The sequence below is a fragment of the Desmodus rotundus genome, chromosome 6 (assembly GCF_022682495.2).
Source record: "Desmodus rotundus isolate HL8 chromosome 6, HLdesRot8A.1, whole genome shotgun sequence".
NCBI classification, from domain to species: domain Eukaryota; kingdom Metazoa; phylum Chordata; class Mammalia; order Chiroptera; family Phyllostomidae; genus Desmodus; species Desmodus rotundus.
The window spans coordinates 71073203-71096788 of NC_071392.1; the positions used below are offsets into that span (position 1 = coordinate 71073203).

Here is a 23586-nt window from a genome sequence, read left to right on the forward strand (position 1 = left end):
ACAGTCCAGAAGCTGAATTTGTAGGCTGTCCTATCTCATCCAACCAGTGAGTCCTGACAATGGGTCAGTCCAGTTAAGTTGGTTTCAGGAGATGGTGATGTAGGCGGGGTTCCAGTAGGTCCTTTATTACATAAGAAAGCCACCATGTATTTAATGAGGCATGTCTATGGAAACGGAAGACAAACAAAGTGGTTGTCAGTGGTTGGAGCTAAGTATAAATTAGCTTCTGGGCCTTGGTGGTAGCCAGACTAGAAGTTTCCTAGATATTAGAGCCGAAGCATCTTTTGCGGTTTGGAATGTCTCCTGTGATGCCACCGGGTGTTCAGGTAAACTTTCAGAATGACTTATACAGCAGTAGGCATGAAGACTGTCTAACCTGGGTCACTGTGGTGATCTCTCTCAAGTTTAAATCAGGTGGTTCCGCTTCAGTTTGTAGGGCTTCAGGAGAAGGGTACCTTTAGTTCTCAATGGCTCCAAGTCAAAAGTAGGAGAAAAATGGGAAACATTAGTGGGATAGTTGTAGCCAAATATTAGAGGACAGTAGGAGAATTCAGGATCCAGTCCAGTTTACAGGTGGAAAACAAAACCTCAAAGACAATGAACAGAACTAGAATTTAATCCACAAGTACGTATTATAGTTTCTCTAGAAACATAATTTTCTTTCTCTCAATATCACTCTAATTTTTTTTATCAAAAATTGCCATATTAAAAGTAATTTATTTGTAAAACAAATCTAATTTCCAAAAACTTGTCCTGATTATAGCAATGTAACAAGAGTAGCATTGAGTAGTAGATTTAAGGCTCTTTTAAATCTTTTTTGTTGAAACTTTTATAAGGAATATCCAGGTAGGACCTTTAATAGCCTCTTGGTATGAGGAAGCCAAGCCAAATATTTGCCACCAGACATTGCCTGTTAAACCTTTAGATTTGGGTTAATTCCTGTCTCCTTAAAGTCCCCAAAATATACTGAGGTTCTGGTGCCTGCCATGGAGTGACCTTCCTCACTGACCTGGTAAGTCTGCTGGGAACCCTGTAAGCCTTGTACCGGGTTGATTTTTTCCAAGGGCACTCTGTTGGCATCCATAAAGTCAGTCTTAGTTCCTTGAAGTTGTTTGGTCATATCTGAGTCTATGCATATGTCTCTCAAACTTGATATTCCAGACAAAGCCTTGGTAATATAACCAATGTTTCTAGACATTAGAACGTTTGTAAATGTGAGTATAGTATTTTCATTTTCCTGATCAAAACTTTATAAACTATTTCCTTGCTAACACATTAATCATTTGGAGTAAATACACAACACACAAAAGTTGAATAAAAAAAATAATAAGAGATGTCACCAGTCCGTTAAATTTATCTAAACCAAAAATAGGCAGATGGTGTAGAGGTAAGAGCCCTGCATATCTCTGAAGATACTTAGAGTAAGTTTTAATTCTTATTTTTCAAGTGTATTAGATTCTAATAGGGAAGTACAATGGTTAATTATATGAGTAAAAAGATGTCCATCATCTACATACTCTACTAGACAATTAAAATATCCAGTCTCCCTCGTCAGAAAATGTGTTTGTTTCACATTTTTATCTTTATAATGATAGTGACTTGTACACTAGAGTTTTTGTAAAGAGCAAGAGCATCAGAATTAGGTAAATTTAGTATGGTGAGAAACTGATTTAATTATTTCTAATGCTTATTTCTTCATTTGGAAAATAAGGATAATTCTTATCCCAGCGTGTTACTGAGAACTTTAAATGTCATAATTAATTGTTTACTGAAAATTCTTAGATGACTTCATAATCAGCTGTTGATTGTCTGATTTCAGAGATTTGTTTGAAATTGATTTTCTATAAACACTGTCTTTTAATGACACTTCAATGAAACGTTTGCTGTACTCTTGTTAACATTTAAAATATAACAAATATTGCACATTTGGTTAAAGCAGTTGAAGCCATGAATAAATACTCCCCTATCTTGAATTTTTAAAACTGTAGCTCTTGCATGTTAAGAATTAAAAGCAAATAAGCCTTACACAGTTGAGTAAAACAATATTTTTTTGTCAAAACTATAAACATTTATTAAGTACCTTAGATGCAACCTTAGGAGACTCACTACATTGTAATTATGTTGACAAGTGACCATGTGCCTTTGAAGTTTATTTAAAAAATTTTTAATTTTTAGCAAAAGAATACATTTTATAAAGATCTTGTCCCCAACACTCAACTTTATACTTGGTCCACCCCCTAACCTCATATTCAGTCCAAACTCTTCAAAAATTCTAAAGCAGAACAGCCCCCATCCTAATGAATGTTCCTGGATATTTTTATGGCTGATTTCCCCATCCATTCAGAATTCCTTCCTTTTTTGTACCTTTCATTGAGTTGGTGAGCCTTCAGGACACTCCCATCCTATCTCTAATAGCCAGATCCTCAGTTGCCATAAGTCGCTCTAGCAACAGTTCCTGTTTCTCCTGTCTCAGATGAGAATCCCAGGGCACTTCTGCTTTCTTCTGCTCTCGGGAGAACAGCACAACTGTCTGCTCTTCTTCTCTACAAGGGTAAATGTGCTCAGGTTTTTATGGAATGGAGGGACAGAGATGACTATGAATATTAATGCATCTTTATAATGGCATTAAAAGTTCAATGTAGTTAACTTTTCTCTTTGGATAGCATCGGTCACATGTTTCGATATAGTTGATTTCTAGATATACTGTTTATTTTAATAATGACAATTATGGCTACCAATGGTTACTTATATCTTATAGATGCAATAAACATGCTAACAGCCTTTTAACTTGTTAACTATGGCTTCTTTGATTATTGGTAACTGCTCTTCCTCCTCTTTTGTGAATTAGTAGAAGAACCAGTTTAGTCAGTCAAACTAATATATAAAGAAAAAAATCTGGATTCTATATTAATCATTTGTTTTGCTCTATTCATTTTCAATATCACTTACTTATATGCCGCTTACTTATTCCACTGATCCAATTTAAAAGACTGAAAACTTTTCAGATAAGTCACATTTGGAAAGTCAGGAAAATATTTCAACTGGGCTAAGGGAAGCCAGTCTGAAGTCTGAATTTGAATAGGTTGCTTTCTTCGAGGAAGCCAAATAAAGCAATGCGCACTGAGGTCCGAGGCAGTTTTATGATCCATGAAGACTTTCCCGTGTAGGTTCCCAATCAGAGAGTACTGTGTGGTGAGGAATGCCATTCCCAAGGCATAGCGCCATCATCAGACCTGACTCCACCACAGTGTGAATTTGCTGAGTATTTCATTTCCACCAGAACAACTATATTTAGATTCAATTTTTTTTTTCCTGGAGAAGCTTTAATGTGAGCAGGTCTATGAATCATTAAATGGTCTTGGACTTTGTCTCCTTTTCTCATGTTTTCGTACAGATGAGGGTGGAGGTGAGGGATTAACATTAATAATAATAACAACACAGGAACAACTTACATTTATTTGGAATATACTGTGTGCTGGGTGTACAGGAGGAAAAAGAACTTTCCTTTACTTTCTTAGGTCCTGGAGCTGCAGCCTATGAATTGAACAGACAAAAGACAGATTAACTAGAGGAGAACTTTAATATTTTCACATATATAAGAGAACCTTCATAGGAAAAGTGAACACCCAAAGAAGTGGTTAGGACCAAGAGCTTATACATCTTTTTAACCAAGAATGATAAATTGTGAAAAAGTGACAAGACAAAGGAAAAAGAGTTTTGTGTTCTAGGGATAATGAACTATGGGAAAGCTATTGGAAATATTTAAAGGAAACTAGTGGAAAATAAAGGTTATCTTAGTAGGTTTGTTGATATAGATCCATTTCTTAGTGAGCCCTTTAAGATGTCATTTTCCTGGTACAGGGAGTGCACCTTTCACATAAGAAAGCTTATATCCTGCTTTCGGCAGAAATGGGGAAATTAGGAACCCATTTGGCACTTGCTGCTGTTTGCTCAATCATCCCTCTTCAGTTCAAAATAACCAATAAGCCAAAGTGGATATTTTGTGGTGGCAGGTTCTGAAACTCTTCACAGGCATTGTGCTAAGTGTACATTATTTTATTAAATTTTCACAACACTCCTAAGAGATACTTGCTATTATTAGCTACATTTTTAATTAAAAAAGAAAAGCTACAGAGCAGTGAAGTTAGTTTGGGCAAGGTCACATTTCTACTAAGTTAAGAAACCAGATTCCAGGTCTGCTGAGCTTCATCTCAAACACTAAACCGGTTAGCTGAGTACTTTAGTCATTGAGAAACATTACTTTAAGGAGTCCTCAGACAGATAAGAATTCTATTCTGGTTGCTGGGGAGATGAAAGAGATTGAGTAACTTGCCCAAGACCACTTATTTAGAAAAGGGATCTCTTAGGATTAAAAAAAAAAAAAAAAAAAGCAACTACGCAGTTGTGTCCAAAGCTTTTGTGTGCCAAAGTAGTTTGCTCCATTCCACAATAGAAAATACAGGTTACATTGTGACCTAGTGGACACATATGTAAATATATAAGTGACAGAAAAGATTAATAAAATAATACTCTCTCTTAGTACATGTGATGGCATTCTGGAGCTTCCCATCCTACCCTATTTTATTCTACTCTATTACAGTCTATTTTATTTATTATTTTAAAAATTCTCATTACAACCAAATATATGTATTTCATGGTCTACATTACTTTCTTGGATAATTGTGTTTACAATTACCCTCTCTTTTTGCCTAAAACACATAGGACTACTTAGGTGATACTCAGTTTTTGCTCTGGAATGCTCGTAGTAATTAGATTTGGGCCAGAAACGATGTCAGGGTAGAGGGGCTAGGTGAGGTCTCCCGAGGAAGGGTTGACTTAAGGGTCTTGTTTCCTTCAACTAGAAGCATCTGATCTGCCTTGAAGCTTCCTTGTCTAGGGTAAAGGGGCAGTTTAAATGTAAATATAACTGTAATAAACTCCTGCAATTTGAAGAGAATTTTTCTAGGTATGACTCTTCTTCCTATACCCCCTCTTTCATTGACTGCATTCTTTAAAGGACACTTACATTACTGCTATGATACACACATTTCTCTGTACTGTGTAAGAATATTAGTGTCCAAATCATTCTTTGGTGTTCTTGGACTAGGATTTCACAATCCCTAATTTTTCTAGATACCTTTAATCTAATCACATATATTGGCTTCTATAGGTTAAAAAAAAATTCTCTCCACACCTTATGACAGTTGCCTTACAGTTTGGAGTAAATGCAAATGAACCATATTAAGCACGATTTAATAAACTGGTAGTCCAGGGGAAATCACACTGCATTTCAGATTTACAGAGCTTCGTAGACAGCGTTTCACACATCATCCCAACACCCCTAGGAGTTAGATTGATTTAGGTGTTACCAATATTTTTGGAGTTATGTGATACCTGAACATAAAACAGTTTTAATCTTCCAGCTGTCACATAATAGAGCTAAAGGTAGAAATAGAGCCTCAACCCTTTTCTGCATTTAGGCTCTTAATCCCTGTAGCCATGAGATGGAAGAGTCAGTTAATATAGCAAGAAGAAGGTTAAAAGTGAATGCAAGAAGAGGGGAAAAAAGACATTGTAAAGGGAGACACTGATGAATGTTTCTAGTGCTGCTATGTGGCTCTAGTATTCTAATCTTGGTCAATATTACACCACTAGCTAAAACATAATGGCAGTTGAGGACAGTTCTGAGAAAACAAAATCAGGTGAGATTAAAATAGGTTATCTTTATAGCCTCTGCTAATTGGTGACGTCTCAAATACATCTTCCTTTACATACATACCACAGTGTGAGGTCAAAAGCAGCTATTGTTACTTAAGGTGGATAATTGTCACCCCTCCATCTTTATCTCATTAATGTGTAAATTGTATTTTTTCCAGTAGATGAATTTGTGTTTTGAGAAAATTGTAGAAGATTAAAAGTAATTTGGTGAAACTGGGGAAAAGGAAAAAAAATTAATGACAGGATTAGTTGTACAATAGATAGATTCACTCATTCACCAGTTCAATTAAGTACTTATGTACAAGGCACAGTACTGGGCATTGGGGACACAACAGTGACATTCCAGCCTCTTAAAGGAGACAGACATATTTCAAATTTGAACACCAACTGTGAGTGGTGTGAAGAAATAAGTACAATTTTTATGAAAGCTTTGATGTATTTGAGGTAGCCGTGGCGGCGGTCAGAGGTTCACGCCTCAGCAGTCAGGTCCCTTTGGAAAGGCTGCATGGTGGGTGCAGTCACTGAGAGATAATCTCTGGGCTCAGAATAGGGACTAAAAACTGTGTAAGGCAAAGAGGTTTACACCAGAGGAGCAAGGCAAGATCCGTGGAGTGAGATACTTATTCCTTAGGTCCATAAGAACCTGTAACTACAAAACCCTTCTTCAAAGAAATAGAAACTTTCACAGGGATAATAAAAGATTTGGGTTTTATTTTTCTTTAGATTCTGGCTAAAAACCTGGCCTAGACTGGGTTGCCATACGTTCTTTATAAGTGAAGAAGGAGATAAATATGCTGGGAAAGTATATGGTTGCTTGAGACTTCAGCCAGAGTTGTGCTTTCACAAAACATGCATTCTCAAGGTAGACTGCACAGGAAGTCTTTTTAGGGAGGGAAATATTAAATCACTTATAACTCTGGCCAGACTTTTGAACCAGTTCTCTATCCTAAAGAAAAAAATCAGCCTGCATCCTAGGTGCTCATTAAGAAGTCTGGTATCTCCATAGGACCCAGATATCTTAAATAGATAAGAGCAAAAAATAGCTGTTTTATTACCTTGTGAAACTGAACTCATATCTTTTTCTTTGATGGAATTTATCTTCAGCATTAATAAATGTTCTTCGTTATAATGGTATAGTTGTGTACCTATCAGTTTTGGACAAACGTAATTTATAAACAGGTAGGTGTTTTCTGTTTGGGTTAAGCTATAGTGGCCATTTGGATCCTTGATATAATTCCACATGTAAAAGAAGTAACTATATAATGTTGATAATTTAAAGAAATCAAAAATGAAAGTCATCTGGTCAAGGGATGAGAAACATTGGTTATTGCTAATTGAACAGTTGCAAACCTGTAGACCATGTTGTAACTACTCTACTTCTTTGAACTTCATTGTACCTGACATTGGTAATATTAGGAAGGTTCATTATTCTCCTTAAACTTTCACATGATTGGTATTAACTAAGCCCTTTACCTGTTCGTGCTAGGCAGCTGAGTCACTGTAGTCACGAAAGAACTGGGGCTGGTCTCGGTTTATGGTGTATGGGTGTTGGGTTGACTGCAGGCCAGGTGTCACCGACTTAAACAAATGGCATCACAGAGAGCATTCCCAGCAAAGCTATTGTGTTTTTAATTAACTTCTAGAATTTAGAGACTCTTCAAGTCTTTATTAAATTATTTGATTACTTAGTTTCAGTCATATTTTGATGTTTCAGTGCCTCATGCTTAACTACAGAAGATATATTTGTCTTTTCAGTAGTGTTTAAACTCTGTGGCTTCTGGATGGAATGTTTCATTTATTGTTGAACGTCTTTATTTTAAAGTGTCCCCATGAGCCATAATATTAAGCTTACTAAAGTTTAAAGCACACCATAAGAGGGGGGACTGACAAAGTAGTCCCTACTTGACTACACTAATCAGACTCACTGAGTTCATTTTTTTTGGCTGGGTCTCTGAGCTTCTGAGCTTCTGTGACCTGTGAGTCTAGTTCTAGCAAAAATCCTGCTAAATTGGTGTAGCAAGAATATCTTATCCTCCATATCTGATCATCTTGGATAGTTAATTAGCTTCCTAATCTTCCACCATCTCTCACGTGAGTTCTGATCACCCTGGCTTGTCTTCAGAAAGCATCTTGTTAGGTTGGTTTAACCAGAATCCTTCCTTACCCCTGATGTTTCTTCTTAGTAATTTTCTATCCACTGACCCTCCCCACTCTGAGCATTGGCTACAAATTCCCACTTTTCCTTGTCGTATTTGGAATTGAGTCTGGTTCTCTACAATTCTCTTTTACCCTGTTGCAATAGATTTTCCTCATAACATGTATTTTTAATGCTTTAACTCCTTTTAATTTTCTTTGACAGCTCTTTGGCTTCTGGATATGTTTTGTTTTTTCTTTGAACATCTTTAAAGTGTCATCATTGGCCATAATCTTAAATTTACTGAAATTCAAAGTATATCCAGTTTATTCATTTAATTAACTCTTTTAGCATATATCTGTTGAGTATCAATTAGGTGACTCAAATTGAACAATAATCTAATCCTCCAATTAAATGTATATTATGTACATTTTTTAATAAGGCCTCGAGGTCTACTTGGATATAGAATGGTATAGGTACATTCACATTCTTTTCAAAAGAATTTTCTTCCAAGAATAAAATAGACTGCTTTCTTATTTTCAATAAAACACTCTTAGTTTTGACCTATCATGCCTTTTTCAAGGCTGAAATATTAATACTGTTAAACAAAACTCAACTGAATAAATTTTGAATATCCTACTGGTTTTAATTGATTCATGAATCAGGCAGCATCCCATCTAGCAACTAGAAGTGTAAAAGGTACTCAGAAGAGATGTACAAAATGGAAAGTTTTTATAGGAAAATAAAGAGGGTTGAACTGAGAAAGTAAGAGAGAATTATTTCAGGCGAGGACACCTTCCCTTAGGGGGAGTGATTGAGTTTTATCAGGAAGACATTGCAGGAAGCAATGTGGGGAAAGGGAGCTGTTAGCAAAGAAAAGAAAGGGATACTTTTAGGCCAGGTCACCTTTTCTTTAGAGGGGGAAACCAGGAAGGATTTCCGTCATGCAGATTGCATCTTCTTTCTGTGGAGGAAAGGAGAGGTCTCACATGAGCTTGCCTCACTGGTGTTTGGCAAGAAAATTTCAGACTGGTTGGCTAAGATTGTTTCTGAAAGAGGTTAAAGCTGCAGTTAGATCAGGTATCAAGTCTAGGTATAGTATAGGGGCATAGGTGATGCCATTTTGAGCCTGTGGTTTTCTGTCTTACAGTATCTTTTACAATGTATCAATATAACTTGTTAAAGGATTAAATGTCTGGAATTCATGTTTAATTAGACTGTGGTTTTCTATAGTCTTAGATATGTTACTTCCTAATTGTATCGTGACATAACAAGACAAATTCTAGTGGGATCAGGTAGGGAGGAAAAAGTCATATAGTTAGCTTTAGCAATTTTTTCCCTTATGTCTGGAAAACAAAAAAATAACCAGAAATATCATAAAAATTGTAACCATTCTCATCAGTTCATTCTATCTCATGTAATTAAGTTTGCTCTGCTTGGATCCAGTTTTTCCATTAGTTTTCTTGACTTTGCCTGATACCTGAGTTGGTGATAATTCCAAGAAGTTTGCAAGGTTGTCTGTCAAGTCTTGTATAAATTTTCTCAGTGAAGTGGGTGCCTCAAGCACTAGACATTATGAAAGGTGTAGCCCGAGTGGGAAACACATTTCCTAACAGTTTCTTTGTCCCTGTGAAGGCATCAGTCTTGCAGCAGGGGCTTCAACCCATCCAGAAAACATACATGCAACAATGGGAACCTGTTGATAACCCATATGAAGTGACGGTAGAATAAAGTCCAGCTTAAATGTCCTATGGTGCATGAAACAATGCAAAAAGAAAAAAAAAGAAAAAAATTTTGAGGTGTTTTAGGGGTCCCTGTAGAATACTTCAAAGTTATTTCCAGATTAGGACTTTATTTACAATTTCAACTGTGGGAAGTTTGTCAATATGTGTCAAAAGGTTTGTGACCTAAGGATTTGTTCAAAGATGTACACTATGGAAGAGATACTTTGTTTAATTAAAAAATGTGTTTTTGTACATGTATATGAATTTTATAAGTAAATAAATAATAAATCTTTTACTTAATGATTCACCTTTTCTTAGCAAATTCAATAAAACATATTTTATGTAATATATTCAATGATTCTTTTATCTCACTGATGTTCTTTGGTATTTTGTTGTTCTTTATCAATAATTGTTGAATAGAATTAAAAAACATTTTAGATTTAGTTTCCTTTGTATATTTATTATTTTCATTAATAAATCATTTAGAAAATTAAAACATATCTTAATAAGCTTGTAAAGGTAAGTAGTCTTATAAAAAATTAATTCTAATGTAATTATTTAACATTGATTGGATTCTGGTTAGGAGTTATAAATTGAACTGGAGAAATATGTCAAATAACAAAATAGTTGAAAAGGGTTGAGAAACTTAGTCCCCAAATTTAGATTTTTAGATATGTAAGAGACCGTAAGTTCTATATTCCAGAAATCTAATTCAAGGATCATATCTGTAAGATTTTGATAAGTAAACACAGTTTGGCATTTTTTTGAATTCCTCAAGAGTCTGTTCATCTTGTGATATTTCACTGGTAGGTATCTTAAAAACAAGAGGATTCTATGACTTTGCCATCATTTTTATTTTCAAAAAATTTTTGCTCATACAAGACACAAGCCTTACTATTTTTCTTTGATTTTTTAAACTGTCCCTATTTTATTTAAATTCGTCCCTAATATATTAAATAAAGAAAGTGGTGCAAATGCCTTAAGGTTGATTTAATGTCTTATATCAACTTTATTGATAATTAATATACTTTTGATTCAGACACTTGTATATATTTACGATGAATACGCTTTATCGGGCAATCTCAAAAAATTTAGAGACCATTGGTTCTCTGGTTGAGAGTGTAGACTTTGGAGTTAGAAATCTGAGTTCCATGTATATATACTAAAATAACAACTTTTGATTGCTAAATGTTGGGGATTTGTGAACACATGTGCTGTAAAAGGACTTCTTGTTTAGTGGAAGTTTGTTGAAGTCACATCATCAAAATAGTAGTTATTGAGAAAAGAAAATTTTCCCACACTGAGTGGGACATGAAAAACAAATTTTACCACGTAAAATGCTACAGGGGAAGTGAGACTTTTTCCTCTACCTTCTCTGATTCTGTGACTGGGCTTGAGAATTAAACTGACCAAAGACAGATTAACAGCAGATAAGCATAAACATTTTTATTTGGTATTAATATTTTTACATGGCATGAAAACATTTCTAGAAAAGAAATAAACAAACATAGGATAGGCCTGAGAGCTTATATGCTGTTTCAACAAAGAATGACAAATCGTGGAGGTGTGACAAGACAAAGGGGAAGGGATTTGAGTGAGGGGTGGCAAATTGTGGGAAAGTGATGGGGGAAACTCAAAAAAGGGTTATTTTATCTTTGTGTTATTTCCCCATCTCCAGTGATAAAGAATGCTCTCTTCCTGGCACAGGGAGGACATATTCTCACAGAAAATTTTATGTCTTGTTTTTAGATAAAAAGAGTAGATCAGAGACTCCTTCCTGCATCTGCTATTTCTCAAGGGTCTTCAGCTCAAAATAATCAATATACCAAAGTTGCATTTTTTAGTGTGACATGTTCTGATCTACATATGTTTAAACATGCAAAGAAATTGAACAAAATGACCTCATGTATTCAACATCCAGTTTTACAATTAATTATTAACTCACAGCCCATCCTTTTCATCTAAATGCAAATCTTCACCTTCACACCTAGTGCCCCCCACCAAATTATTTTGAAGTAAATCTAAGAGCACATGTAATGATATTTTTAAAAAGTTTTTAAAAATATATTTATTTCAGGCATCTATATTTTAATTTTTCTAAAAAATTTCACTTCCATCATCTTTATCAACTTTTTTACTATTTTTCTTACAGATAAGGATTATTGATATAAAGAAAGAGATTGAGTGATCGCCTTTTTGATTTAGTCTGGTTCCATCTAGCTGTTCAAGCCAGAAACCAAGGAAACAAATTATCACCTTCTGAACTCTGCAAATGCATTTGGTGACCAGTGGCTGTCAGATCTTGTGCTCTTCCCATCTCTGTCACTCTTGTGCTTTCCTACTTATTTAGACTACTTCAATCTGTTCCTCTCCAATTGTATCTTGTAGAGAGTGGTAGTTATAATGATCATTCTGAAACTCATCTGATCATGTCACTACCCTACCAAATGCTCTTTGGGACCAGGGATCCTTTAGGTTCAGCTCCCAGTTCTGTTAACTGACATCCCCTCTATCCCCAATGTCTGAACACTCCCCACTTCTAGAAAAGACATTAAAAATTGGAACATTTGGCATCATCCAAAATAAATTGGGCCAAATAGCTGATCTTCTTTTTGGACAAGATATGGCCTTGGCTATAGTTCACACATCTTGCCTCTTTTACCTGTTGCCTGAGGGCTGCAATCAGAATTCTTTGGTATGGCATCTGAGCCTCCTCATTGCCAGTGTAATCTTCCCTTTCTCTGCTCTTCCAGTTTCTCCCATTCTGGATTGTTAAATATACCACGGCAAATACTATGCCTCTGTGTCTGACCCCTGCTTCCATTTCCAGCCTCCATTCCTACCTGGGTTTGTTCAAGTTTAGCATCATTCTCTGCCTAGAGCTACATCTCGTCTACCTAGGTGTCTTTGAACACATCCTAAAACACTGTTCTTATGCTTTTCATGTCTGGCCATAAATTTCTACATTTCTTACACCTGTCAGCAAGTGTGTGATGTCTTCCTTTATTTTTTATTTTCTAAAAGCTATCAATGCTTGCCACAGTACTTTGTATACTATAGGGGTTCGGGGTAGATTGGATGAATGATTCGCTGGTTTAATTATCTTTAGGCACTAAGACCCCAAATGGACTGAGTAGTATTCAGGGCAATTAAGATCACAGCCAGTCCAAATATACTCTGTGTTACTCATGAAACTCTGGGCTTATGCTAATTCCTCTAACTGGGTCTCAGAAGTGAATGTTGAGAACCCCAAAGGTTTTGCTAACAGTCTAAATGGAATTCATTTAATTCTTTGATTTCAGTCACAAACCTATGATCTGTGATTTCTGAATATTCCCTTTGTATTTTAGACTTGAGAATGTTTTTCTCTGCCTCCTCTCTTTTCCTTTTCCCCTCTCACTTGTATATTAATACTTACCAATCTTTCAACTGGTCTATTTGCCTAGAGAAATTAAATTCCTCTAGAACCATTACCCTTGGGACTCACACCTTCATTCATTTTCAAGTTTAAGTGAATCTTCTTGGCCTTGTGCTTTTGAACTGGCTCACACAGATATGCTTTTACTGTCTTGCTTTGTGTGAAAGAGTGATTTGAAGAGGCTATGTTGACAAGTATCGGGTGGCCCCATGGGGTAAGGGAAATTGCCTTTTCTCCTTAAACCCTAAACTCTTCAGCATGGCTTCATGCCATATAATGAACCTGGACCATGTGGGTTCTGGTTTTGACTCTGACACTGGCTTAATGTTTCCAGGTCAGTTGGGTAAAAGAGTTACATTATAATACATGAAAATAGTCTGTCTTTTGAAATAAAAACAGATTTGACAAAAGAAAGGGGACTTGTAGAAACTACGATCTTTTTTTAAACTGTGATGAATATGAGTTTCCTAGGGCTGCTGACAAATCGCCATAAACTTGGTGGTTTAAAACACCAGAAATTTATCTTTTCACAGTTCTAAAGTCTAGGAATTCTAAATCAAGGTGTGGACAGGGCCATGCTCCCTCCCAAGACTCCAGAAAAAAAAATCTTTCCTTGCCTCTTCCTAGCTTCTAGTGGCTCTGGGCTGTCGTTGGCATGCCTGGCTTGTTCCTACATTGCTTTGATCTCTGTCTCCAGAGTCACATGCCCTTCCCTTGTATCTCTGTGTCTGTGTGTCCTCTCCTCTTATGTGGAAACCAGCCATTGGAGTTAGGGCCCACCCTAAGTTCAGAATGATTTCATTTTAATATACTTTAAATGTCAACAGCCTTATTTCTTTTTAAATTTTAAAATTTAAGTGCATGACTTTCAAGAAGAGAAGTGTCTTTTTTATGTTGTTGAAGATTTCTGTGGGTGGGGGCCTTCCTAATAGGCTAACTCTGACCCATGTTTTTCTTATATAAAATGATGATGTGGAAAATAAATTTGAATGTTAATTATTTTAATAAACTTAAACTACTCCTTCCCTGAGATACCAGGGACATCTAATCTTTTCTTTATTCCGTTTACTTTTCCCACTCCCTGTCATTCAGGCATTGGTATTGGTAGTTGGTAGTTGAAAGAAATTAGTTTTTCCCCCAACATTACTTCAGGTGAAGATTTTCTAGGTCCCAAGTAAGGAAATTTATAAGGACTTAAAGTATGAAAAACTTTAGCTCCTTTACATGTTCTAAAACATAGAGAGGAAATCCATTTTCTTCAAAGGGCGAGGCTATAATAGTTGTTAAGATTTTATTTTATTCTGTCTATTGTGTTCTCTTCAGAGTAATTAGTTTTTCAGCAATGGGATGAATGGGTGATTTGTATGGTATGGAAACATGTTCTTGGGTAAAATGGTACAATTCTCATTGTAACTTCACACAGCAGTATACTACTAATCTAATTATAATAAAAATGTTTAGTTTCCTTCTAATGTTCACAGAACATTGAAATATGTCTTATTGTAGGTAATTATTGCAAATAGAAAATATTAAATAATACTTAGCTTAATTTCTTATTCTTGGCTCAGTCTACTTTATTGCACCACAAGGAGTGCCATAACACCTCACATTGTGCAATCAGAATGACAAGACATCTCACTTAAAGACTATGAAAGACCAACACTCAAATATTGCTTTTATTAAGTTAGGCCAGAACTACCCTTTTTAGTGGATGATATAAAGTCATAAAATGATTTATTAACTTTAAATATGAGAATACATTACTTTGAGAAATGTATTTATGTATGTATGAGAAATTTATGACAAAGCACTGTTCCAAATAGCTCTTCAATTTATCCCTCAGTAGGAGATTTTGGTTGATTCAATAGTTTCAAGCAAATTTTGATTTATTACCTCAGAAGTGAATTTTGCCTTCTTCTGCACCTGCCCTCCTTTAAAAAAAAAAGATCTCACAATTCTATGAGAAGTTGTTTTCAGTTTTTGGCAGACCATTATATACTGGTCTTTCGAGAAATAAACAAGAATGAGAGTTCAACTTGGAATTTGTTTTTGTTTAATAGGCTCTTGCTAAGGCCTTGCTTGGCCCAGTATGCTGCCCAACAGGGAGGCACAGTGGCCACATACCTCTCTGCAGGCGCAGTGATGATTTTGGAAAGCGAGACAAATGTTAACTCTTATAGGATTGGTATCACAAATAAGAGGAAATAAGTTTATTTATTCAAACACAAGAGCTTTCTCTCTTCAAAAATTGAGCTAAACTCCCCAAACTTAAAGTTGAAAACTTAGTAAAACTTACAATCAATGATACAGAAATGTAGTATAACAATACATTTTTTGTTTCTTTCTTTTTCAGTTATAGATGAAGCAACTTGCAAAACCTTCCTGAAACATGAAGCAGGAAGAATAATATTTAAAAGTAATATCATTATACCTCTTTATCCATCAAAGTGCTTAAATCTTAGGTCAAACATTGGATAAACCAAAGGGTGCAGGAAAAAATAAGTGATTTTCATAGCCTTACTTTTTGCAATGGGAATGCTGAAGTTCAAACGTATCTTCTTTAGGAGCTTTGTTGGGTCCAGCGGAGCATCCCAGGTTGTGTTCACCTTCCTTCTGATTCCCTGTTGCTTGACTACGGATTTCAGAGCATCCCCTTTTCTCGCAGATATTCCTTTCCTCTGGGCTTGGAATGCCCCAACTGAACCTTGTTCTAAGAGGTTTAATGTGTCCATAGATTTGAGCCTCTTCTCTTTAATAGGAAACCCCCAAAAAGATGCTGTAGGACAACCCATTACATTATTTTATGTTGATAGACTTGGCTTATATCCTCATATAGATAAGCATGGCAACAATGAGCATGGTGGAATTCCCCAGTCGGGTTCCTTATCAGCACATTTGGCTAAAGCTAGGACAGACATTGACTTTTACATGCCAAAAGACAACGCGGGCTTGGCCATTATTGACTGGGAAGAATGGAGGCCTATCTGGGCAAGAAACTGGAAACCTAAAGATATTTACAGAAATCGGTCTATTGAGTTGGTTCAGCGACAAAATCCACGACTTAGTCTCACAGATGCCAGCAATCTAGCCAAACAACAATATGAAACAGCAGGAAAAAATTTCATGCAAGAGACTTTAAAATTGGCAAAATCACTTCGGCCAAAACACTTATGGGGTTATTATCTTTTTCCTGACTGTTACAATCATCATTATACTAAACCTCAATATAATGGGAGTTGCTTTGATTTGGAAAAGAAAAGAAATGATGAGCTCAACTGGCTGTGGAATGAAAGCACTGCCCTTTTCCCATCCATCTATTTGAATACCTTCCTAAAGTCTAATCCACGAGCTGTACTCTTTGTCCGTAATCGTGTTCAGGAAGCCATTCGGGTTTCTAAAGTACCAAATGCTCAAAGGCCACTTCCAATTTTTATATATACTCGTCCAGTTTTTACTGATGTATCTTCTGAATACCTTACTCAGGTAAGCAAATCAAGGTATGAGGGCTATGCAATAGTTCCACAAATAGTGTTTGGGGGATTTAACATCATTTAACAATTTTTTTTAGGAGAGTTTATATGAGCTAAACTGACAACATATGCTAGGGCAAGATCTCAAATGCTCTGGAAAATAGCAGTTTTGCAGCTTACTATCATTTTTGAAGGGAGTGAAATTTAGCTTTTGATATCCTCTAGGCATATGTACACACTGGTAGTTCTACATTATTATATGAATATAAAATAAGAATATGTTTCATTTTCATGTAATCATATCTTAGCAACCATAGAAAATTAAGTAGTATAGGCAATGTATTAACTTAGTTCCTTTTTTTTCTTTCTTGGGTCTGCTGTCCTGTCAATAGAAGAAATACAAATTATATAAATACCTGTGTTTTTGTTATGGTAGTGCAAGGGTGGTATGAAAGATGGAAATAAATCATGGGGAAAACAAAAGAAGAATAATATTTCATAATACATGAAAATTAGGTAAAATTTAAATTATTATTGTTAGGACAGCATTCTTAGCTCTGGTGTTACTGCCTATGTTCAACACTTCAATTTTATTTCTATCTGTTAACTTTTTTGTCATATTTTCCAGGATGACCTTGTGAGTACACTTGGTGAAACTATTTCTTTAGGTGCCTCTGGAGTTATAATGTGGGGAAGCCTCAATTTAAGCAAAAGTGTGGTAAGTTGAATTGATAAGACATAGGTGAAAGCATTTCTACTTTTAATGTTCTTGAGGATTGTTGTGGTATTGAATAATACTTGGCACATAGTAGGTGGCGCTCAGTTAATGCTGGCTGAATCAAAACATCTTTCACTTGCGTGCTTGTTTTGGGGAGCAGAAAATATTTTACCTGTTTTTCAGTGAGAAAACAGAAATTTAGTGAGATTAATTGAAGTTCTCTCGGCTCTGTGGCTAGTAAGTCCCCCTAAGTAACTAAGACTTATTAGCCACAGAACTACAATCTTAGTTTTCTGACACGGTGTTTATGTTTCTTTCTATTACACCATGTTGCGTCTCTTTTCAACAGAGGTCCAACTAGTCAATATGCATTCATTCATTCTTTCTTTAATTAATGCAATTGCTGTTAATTAAGCACTTATTTACCCATTTAGTCATTTAGTCATCCAGTGACAGTGTATTGCAAGAGTCAGCAAGCAATGTTCATGGGTCAAATCTGGGCTACTGCTTGCTTCTTCTGGAGAGATCATGAGCTAAGAATGATTTTTACATTTTTAAATGGATTTAAAAAAATAAATGAATAGTATTCCATAATACATGAAAATTATGTAAAATGTAAATATCAGTGTCTATCAGTAAAATTTCACTGGAACATAGTCAAGGTCATATGTTGGTATCTGCAGCTACTTTTGCACCTCAAAGGAATAACTGAGACTTTATCATTGAAAACTCCAAAATATTTACTGTCTTTCCCTTTACAGAAAAAGTTGCTGACCCCTTGGTTTATTAATTAAGTTCCATGTAATTCTTTAGAAGCTAGAAATGTAGTAGTGAACAGAGCAAAGTCTTTTCACCATGGACCTACATTCTCATAAGTGGAAATACAACTATACAGAAATAATACATCAGGTAACTGAGATACAACTGCAGTGAAGAGCAATGAAGCAGTGCAGACAGGATGAAGGGTGATATTGTTATTTAAGGTGGAGTAGTCATAGAAGGCCTCTCTGTTGAAGTACTGTTGGACCAGAGACCTAATGGAAATAAAAGACCAAGCCTTTTTTTTTTAAAAGATTTTATTTATTTATTTTTAGAGACAGGGGAAGGGAGGGAGAAAGACAGGGAAATATCAGTGTGTGGTTGCCTTTCACACGCCTCCTATGGGAACCTGGACCACAACCCATGTGCCCTGACTGGGAATGGAGCTAGTGACCCTTTGGTTCACAGGCCAGCACTCAATCCACTGAACCACACCAGCCAGGGCAACGGGATCAAGTCTTAAGTGCAATAGCTATGAGGCTGCAATGTGCTTTTCAAAAGACCAAGGAGTTCATTGTGACTAGAGTGCTGTGATTGGGGAAGAGAATGGCAAAAGGTGCAGTCAGTGAGACAGCAGAGGGTCAGCTGTCGGGCTTCATAGATCATGATGGACTTTCATCCTGAGATGGAAAGCCACTAAAAGGTTGAGCAGAAGAGTGAAAATTTCTGATAAACATTACAGAAGAATGACTTAGCTGAGTTGAAAATAGATTTTAGAGGGTCAAGAGTGGGAGCACAGAGAGGCTATTGGTGGTTTGGACCCTTTGTGTGGGCAAGTGTTTGGATTTTGAATACAATCCAATAGTAGAACTGAGAGGATTGGCTGAGGGTTTGGCAAGTAAGATAGAGAAGAGAAGTGGTTAAAATGTTAAAATGATTCTTAGGTTTTTGGCTTGAAGGAGTTATCTCTGAGATGGGAAAGACCTTTGGAGTGGTTTGGTGAGGGCTGGGCAGGGAAGAAAATGGGATAGGTGTATGTGGGCAACTGGGAATTACTTTTTGAAAATATTAGTAAATTATTCAAAGCTTCCCTAAGGAAGAGAAAAAGGAACCCTTCTTTATTTTCCACAGGTTATATTTAGTAGTGTCAATTTTAAGTAATATTCTTTTATGAAGAAAAAATGTCTGTTTTGGTCTGTTTTATTCATTTTCTCCTAATGAATTTTATTTAGCTCCAAAAGCTTTTAACTGTCATGGCCTAATCATTCCCTCTCTTTATTTTCATCCTGGTCTAATTCCCCACATCAGTGCTTTATCTCCCACTTTAATACTCTTATCTCAAAGCAAGAGGAAAGCTGCCACATGGATGCTACCGAATTGGAGCTGAACTCTTTCTCCTCTGAGGGTTGTGGGAATAGTGATGTAGGTGCCATGGAGAATGTCTGGTAAAGTTCACGGCCCAGGGGTCTTATCCTAGGGCTCAGAGAGGAGACTGTGCTCTAAGAATAGCCATATCTTTACTTCACTTATAAAAGCACTTAACAGAAGTCACCTTTGTGAAATACTTTCAATGTAATCTGAACGCTTCTGCCTGTTTGGTAGAATTTTATTGTCTCTAGTTTGATCATCAATAAAGAGAAATAACATAAAGTATAAGTTCAGAGAAAGGTGTATATGTTCCATTTGCAAAATGTTTCATATCTCAGAGAATTATTTAAAAACTATAATTCACCTACATATATTTCTAATATTCATTAGTAGTTTTCCCAGATCTATAAATGCCTTCCTCGAGGGCTCTATGTTAGGTTACAGTGGGCCACTTATAAATTCTCTGTACTACTTCCTTTTTTTTTTTTTTTTTTTTAAGAACTGAGGACTCCACCTTACTCTGATGAGGAATGAATCAGGCATTCCCCTATCAGTAGGATAATGTGACATATTATTTAATTGTCACAGTTTTCTTTTACTTTTGCTTTCATCTTAGACTCATTCTTTTATCAAGATGCCCAGACTGTCATCAGTATTATTTGTACAGGGACAATCCTTCAACCTTAATGTAACTATTTTCTATTTAATTATATTCCTTTGTAGTTGCCCCTGTGGACTCTGCTCTATATACTTCTGCTACATTTCCCAATGTATGAATTCTGAATTCCAGTTCTATTACTTTCTCCCTTTTTCTATGTCATTTGTAATCAATAGCATGGACTATTTGTCATGTTTCCTGAGGTCCACTGACAACCTGAGAAACTGGTAATTGCAAATTTAGTATTAATGACTAGAATTAACCTAAAACAATTGTTATCGAATGGAAGCAAACCATTGCTTTCCATTGTATTTTATTAGATTCACTGGTGCAATAGAGCCAACTCCTATTGGTCTGAGCTCATGAGACCTGATTGTTAAATACTCATAAATTTTGTGAACTGGTTGTTCAACACAGTCATTATTAAAAAATTAAATTATAAAAACTTAGAATATAATAAATTATATTAAAACAGAGTAACAAATGCTTATAATGTATCAATTACCTCATGTCTTCAGGTTATTCCCATCTATTGTATCTATAAGTGAAAATATTATGTGATGAAACACTACTCCACAGCATGCTACTGTAATGTGTAATGGTGAGATACTCGATTTTCAGTTCTGCATTCTGTGATGTCAGGTTGGTAGGTTAAATTTTGCCATGGTAGGAGTATGTACACCACAGGTATTGATTGACAAATGCTACAAACCAGAACTTATCTTTTAAAAAGCCAAATTTAGACCTTTCCAAAGACTGTACCTCGTGTAGGCTGATGATTCTCAAACCATTTTCATGATTTCACGCCTCTTTTTGCCTAGCTCTTGCCTCTGTGGACAACTGTAATGTCATTTGAACTTGGCATAAATTCTCATATATTCTTGGCACTGGGGACACAGTGTTGAAGAATATTGACAAAGCCTCTGCACTCATGGAACTTTGGTTAAAGTTGGAGACAGAGAAACTATGCACAAGAGAAAAAGTTAATGTGACATGTACTATGCAGAGAATTAAAACAGATGTTAGAAAGTAGATAGGAAAGGTGCCTAAGAAGGGCATGGTCTAATTAAAGCTGCAATCTGAAGAATGAGATGGAGTGACCCATGTTAGAAATTAGACAAAAGGAGCATTCCCAGCCGAGGAAATGGTAAGTGCAGTTTGAAAGGAATTGCCGTGCTTGTGAAACAGCCAGTACAGCTAAGGGTGGCACAGTGGCTGTGTAAGAGGGAGGAAGGGTCACACCACGTCAGTCTATATACAAGTCAAGGGAAGTTGAATTTTATTTGAAAGACTGTGCACAGCCATGGGAGGGTTAAGAAGAGGTTTTCTATTGCTGCCATAAAAATTACAACAGACTTGGTGGTTTAAACAACAAATTTATTATCTTATAGATCTTCTCTGTAGATCAGAAGTCCAACATGGGTCTCAAGAAGCTAAAATCAAGGTGTCATGAGAGTTACCTTCATTTTTAGGGGAGGATCCTACTTGCTCATTTGGGTCGTTGGGAGAGCTAATTTCTTCTTGGTTGTAGCAATGAGATCTCTATTTTTTGTCTGGCTGTGGCTGGAAATCTGCTTCTAGAGGTCACTGTATTTTTTAGCTCTTGGCACTCTCCTCTGCCTTCAAAGCCAGCAATGCTGGACTGAGTCATTTTTTTACCTTTGAATTTTCCCTCCTTCTTCTATTTTCTTTATCTCAGCTAGAGAAGTTTCTACATTTTTAAGGACTTGTATTAGATTGAGCTCATCCAGATAATTCAGGATAATCTCCCCATCTCAAGGTCCATAGCCTTAAACACATGTGTCAAGTCCCTTTGCTGTGTAAGGTAACATGGTCACAGGTGCCAGGGGATTAGGGTATGGATATCCTTGGAAGGCCCTTATTCTGCATATCAAGGCAGGTAACAAGAAACAGATTCAAGTGGAAGCTGCCAAGAGTCCTTGACTTGCTTGCTGACCAGTTCCTCCGGTCTGCTGAAGGACTAGCACAGCCTGCTCACTCAATGATACTGTTTGTTGTTTATGAAACAAAGTGTCTTATCTTCTGTGTTTTCAAAAAGACAGTGTCTCAGTTATAGAATACACTAGTGTCAAGATGAACCATTTTAGTTACCACTCATACTCTGCCAAATAAATATATTTAGGAAAGAGCTATTATAATTCACCTGTAACCTGAACTATATGTATGATTTAATATAAAGTATACTCAGGTGAACCTGTTTAGTTGTTTTGAGCTAGCAATTTAGAAACATTTTTTCCCAATGTTCTTTAAACTCATCAGAAAAATATGTGATACTTATTACATTTATTTATAATTTCTTGAGGACTAACTAATGAGATGCTGGGTCCTGGGATAAACATTTTTATATACCTACTATCTTTTTATCTTCATAAGAGTCACATGGGGTAGATGCTATAATTACCCTTTTTTTTTTTTTTTTTACAGATGATGAAGTTAAAACACAGCCAGGTTAATTAATTTGCCCAAGGTCACCCAGATAGGAAGCCAAGAATTAAGAAGCTAAGGCTTAGAAAGCTTGAGAGATTCCCAAGTTCACACAATTGGTTATTAATGGAACTGGAACTCCAACCCAATCAGGGCAGCTAGACCCCAGAACCCATGCTGTCCCCCACTCCCCATTAGTTTATGAATTATTGAGGAAGGCCAAGGCTAAGGTATGTTAAGCTTCAATCAGTAAATTATTTCAGTGGCATGAAATAGCATGTGAAACTTACAAATGTTACCAAAAAAAAACCCAGAATAATTTTGCTTATTAAGGTAAAAACGATAAGATATTTTCTCACCCTTGCTGGGTCTGTTTTTTTGGTGTTCCCTTAGCAATTCCCTATTGCAGTGAATTAATTCACATGTGAAATAACTTGGATATTGATATGCTGACCTTCTTATAATTTTCCAGGACACCTGCACAAGACTACATAATTACATGGAGACTACACTGAACCCTTACTTAATCAACATCACCCTGGCGTCCAAACTATGTAGCCAAGTGTTTTGTCAGGACAAAGGAATTTGCACAAGGAGAATCTGGGATTCAGATACCTACCTTCACCTGAACCCATCAAATATTGCTATTGAAACTGGTAAAAATGGAACATTTAAAATAAAAGGGAAACCCTCAAATGAAGACCTGCTAAACTTTGCCGAACATTTTCGTTGCAGCTGTTATGCCAATGCCGACTGTGAGAAGAAAGTTATTATAACAGACACTCATACTATCAATGTGTGTGCTGCTACAAATGTTTGTTTAAATACTGTTCTGAATGAAAAAGAGGACCTATTATATTCAAGTATAGTTCTCTTTATATCATTTTTAATAATAGTATTAATAATAATAATATTAGTAATAGTATTTTTTGTGCAAACAAATAACATGGCATGAAAACAAGACTTTGAAGGTGTCAGAGTAGAATTTCTAGGGTGTCAGGAAAGAGATAATGTGTCTACGGCTTTGAAAATTGAATAACAGCTAGGTAGTGTGGAGACATGGGACAAAAGGAACTTCAGAAGGATGGAACATTGAGTGTGGTTTTTAGAATGGTGTACAGTAGGTGATGGCCAAACGATGACTTTAAAATAAAAGCACTCTCAAACCTCTTGA

At 36.0% G+C, this 23586-nt stretch overlaps 1 protein-coding gene across 2 annotated transcripts; it reads left to right on the forward strand.

The window, feature by feature from the left end:
- Nucleotides 1–158: 158 nt before the first annotated feature.
- Nucleotides 159–23586, forward strand: SPAM1 (sperm adhesion molecule 1). Of its 2 annotated transcripts, none has more exons than XM_024554938.4 (4): nt 159–326; nt 15348–16477; nt 17093–17182; nt 22885–23586. In XM_024554938.4, the coding sequence occupies exons 2-4, from the start codon at nt 15524–15526 to the stop codon at nt 23365–23367; spliced, it is 1527 nt and encodes a 508-aa protein (XP_024410706.2). In that variant the 5' UTR covers nt 159–326; nt 15348–15523; the 3' UTR covers nt 23368–23586. The 2 variants fall into 2 exon arrangements, with proteins under 2 accessions (XP_024410706.2, XP_024410707.2); XM_024554939.3 differs by lacking the exon at nt 159–326 and adding an exon at nt 333–2551.

Bases quoted from the DNA above. Each gene is read 5' to 3' on its own strand.
- SPAM1 (XM_024554938.4), top strand. From the start codon at position 15,524: ATGGGAATGCTGAAGTTCAAACGTATCTTCTTTAGGAGCTTTGTTGGG. The intron at 16,478-17,092 runs GTAAGCAAATCA...CATATTTTCCAG, and splicing joins CTTCTGAATACCTTACTCAG to GATGACCTTGTGAGTACACT. The intron at 17,183-22,884 runs GTAAGTTGAATT...ATAATTTTCCAG, and splicing joins TCAATTTAAGCAAAAGTGTG to GACACCTGCACAAGACTACA.